The sequence below is a fragment of the Condylura cristata genome, unplaced genomic scaffold (assembly GCF_000260355.1).
Source record: "Condylura cristata isolate star-nosed mole 26May11 unplaced genomic scaffold, ConCri1.0 scaffold00022, whole genome shotgun sequence".
Classification (NCBI taxonomy): domain Eukaryota; kingdom Metazoa; phylum Chordata; class Mammalia; order Eulipotyphla; family Talpidae; genus Condylura; species Condylura cristata.
The window spans coordinates 36,385,591-36,388,135 of NW_004567123.1; the positions used below are offsets into that span (position 1 = coordinate 36,385,591).

The 2,545-nt window shown below is 63.6% G+C and overlaps 1 protein-coding gene across 1 annotated transcript in view; it reads left to right on the forward strand.

The window, feature by feature from the left end:
- ZNF831 (zinc finger protein 831) overlaps positions 1 to 2,545 on the forward strand; it is a 45,164-nt gene that overhangs the window by 35,153 nt on the left and 7,466 nt on the right. Inside the window, exons 8-10 of the mRNA XM_012728147.1 lie at positions 956 to 978; positions 1,189 to 1,295; positions 1,409 to 1,566. Of these exons, the coding sequence (XP_012583601.1) occupies positions 956 to 978; positions 1,189 to 1,295; positions 1,409 to 1,566 (288 nt within the window). The remainder of the gene's footprint in view (positions 1 to 955; positions 979 to 1,188; positions 1,296 to 1,408; positions 1,567 to 2,545) is intronic.

Sequence of the window (2,545 nt, forward strand, 5' to 3'; positions counted from 1 at the left end):
CGCCGGCTGAGGGCAGCCTGCTTCTCCCCCCGGGGCAGCCGGCTGAGGGCCCAGTAAGAGTTCTCAAGGCAGCAGGTGCTGAAGGTGCTTTTGCCTGAGACGTGCTAAACCCCTGCAAGCGCCAGCAGGCGCGAGGGCCGCTGTGACTGCTCCGCTCCGCCCTGGCCGCTCTGCGCTGGCCTCGGTGGGCCCCGGGGCCCAAGCCCGCTTCACAGTTTTCCTCCCGCTTTCTCCATGCCGCCTCGCCTTTCTGTTTGTGGCTTTTATTTTTCAGGAGGGTCTGAGGGGGAAAGCCAGCCGGCTCCCTGCCTTTCCAGCCCTCCGTCTTTGATGGATGTTCGTGCAATTTTCTCATTACTTTTCTGTCAGCGTTCATAGAAACAGCACCGACTACTTTATTTCAAAACCATTAGGCTGGTTTACTCCACGATAATTTAAGCTGTGTGTTCTTTCTGGTTTGAATTTAGCCATAATGCACTTTAAGAGATAAGCCTGGAAGGTTTCTGAGCACGTGCTCACCCCCACGCGGGGGCACCTCCCTCCCGCTCCCGGCTGGTCACGGACCGCCATGGTGCCGCTGGCGTAGCTGCCCTTCCGCTGCGGGGCGGGCTGTCCTGAGGGAACTCTGCGGAGTCTGGGCCCCACCCCGGCTCCAGCGACTGGGGCCTACAACTCCGGCAGCACCAGGGAGAGAACTGTGGGGGCCAGGGGCGGAGCGGAGCAGCGTTCTGGGACTTTGGGGGGTAAGTAGGGGCCATTCTGTCCAGGGGTGTCTCTCCCCCTCGGGAGACGGCCCTCGCACCGTGCGGCTCGGGCTTTCGGAGTTCCCGGAGCTCCGCGTCCGCCGAGCCGTAGGTGTTCCCGTGACTCTGTGTCCCGCTCCCTCCCTGGGTTGCCCCTTCCCTGCCCCTTTGGTAAACAAGCCCGTGACAGACCCTTCTGTGTGCGCCTGCAGTATGACCGAATTGTGGGCGCGCGGTGAGGCCCCCCGGCAGGCGCCCGTCACACGTAACACTTCCCGGACACGTTTGAAGCAGACCCCGTGGCTCCTGTGGGGCGCAGGTCACCTTGTGGGCTCGGCCGTGGGCAGCGGCGTGGGGCGGCCCGCGGGCCCGCACCCTGCCCGGGCAGGCGCCGGGGCTGGCTTCCGAGGACGGCCTTCTCCCGCCGGGTGCCTCCTGCTTTCAGAAGCTCCCGCCGGCGTCCTGGCCTGGCCCCGTGCGTGGGCATCGTGCGTGCACTGCCCCTTCCCCACCCGCCCCCACTGCGGCCGGGCGGAGCTTTCTGGACGCAGGGTACTGTTGACAGCCTTTCCCAGGCCGCAGGGCCGGCCCCTTCCCTGTGCTGCGTGAGGACGGCGAAGCAGACTCCTCCTGGGGAGGGCGGGTGCCTCACCCCGGCTCTCTAGATGGCTCCTACGGCCCACCACCGCCCTCAGCCCTGGGAGCGAAACGTCCCGATGGGCTTGGATCGCAGGTGCTCCGGGCAGAATCCTTTCCCCGCAATTCTCTACCTTCCTTGGGTCCCGTGCTGGTGGCGCTGGCTGTATTTCGGGGTGAACTCTGGGTGCGTGTGAGAACAGAGCTTCCGAGCCCTAGTGCGTCCTCGCCGGGCAGGCTGGGGCGCACACACCCTGCGCGCAGTTTCGGCCGGCCGGTTTCAGAGTGTCTGGCCCGCTTCCCTGCGCTCCCTTTTCTCTCCGTCCACGCCCCTCAGAGCGGGAAGGCCACGGATTCTGTCCGTGGACGAGATCTCACACCAGGACTCGGCGGCACAGCTCTGCCGCCCCTGTGGGTTGGGAGACTGACTGCGGGGGGCTTCGCTCCCTCAGCACCTGTTTCCTGTTGCACCCCTCAGGCGAAAGGACAGCGAGGGCGGCGGCCCCGAGAAGGGGGGTGCCCGGGCATGAACCCCGAAGCAGCGGGAGGGCAGGGCGGGGGCCTGGAGCCCTCGGCGGGGGCCCTGGGCTCTCGCCCCCCGCAAGCCCGGCTTGAGGGGCGAGCTGCTTTCTCCCCCAGAGACGCCCCTCCCCGGGGACGGGACGCCAGAGCGACGGAGCCGGCCAGATATTTTCTCTCTTGTCTGTGTTTCGCCTTTGGAATTAGTTCATTTTTCCTTCTTATCAGGATTAATGAAGGAGAAAAGGAAGATCTTTCTTCCCGGCTATTATCATTGAAATGGATCAATTTCTTCTTCTTAAGGATGCAAATCTTGAGGAAAAATGCGCCCTCTCAAGTACTTCAATTATATTTCGAGAAATGGCCTGTCTTCTGCAGACTCATTTACTAACGAGACACATTGAAAATAATAACTCAAAGGCTAGACGGCTTGATTTCCGCCGGGCCCCCTGGATTGCAGGCCCAGATGGCATCTGGGCGGCGGCCCCCCCCCGCGGGGCCGCTCTCGGCACCTTAGCACCAGCTCCTGGCCTGGACCCCGTTGAACAGGGCTCCCCGCCAAATGGCCTTCAAAGGAAAGAAATCACCTCAGAGGGGAATGTCAGCTCGATGGGCTGTCACTGAAGGAGGAGGCAAGGAACGACGGC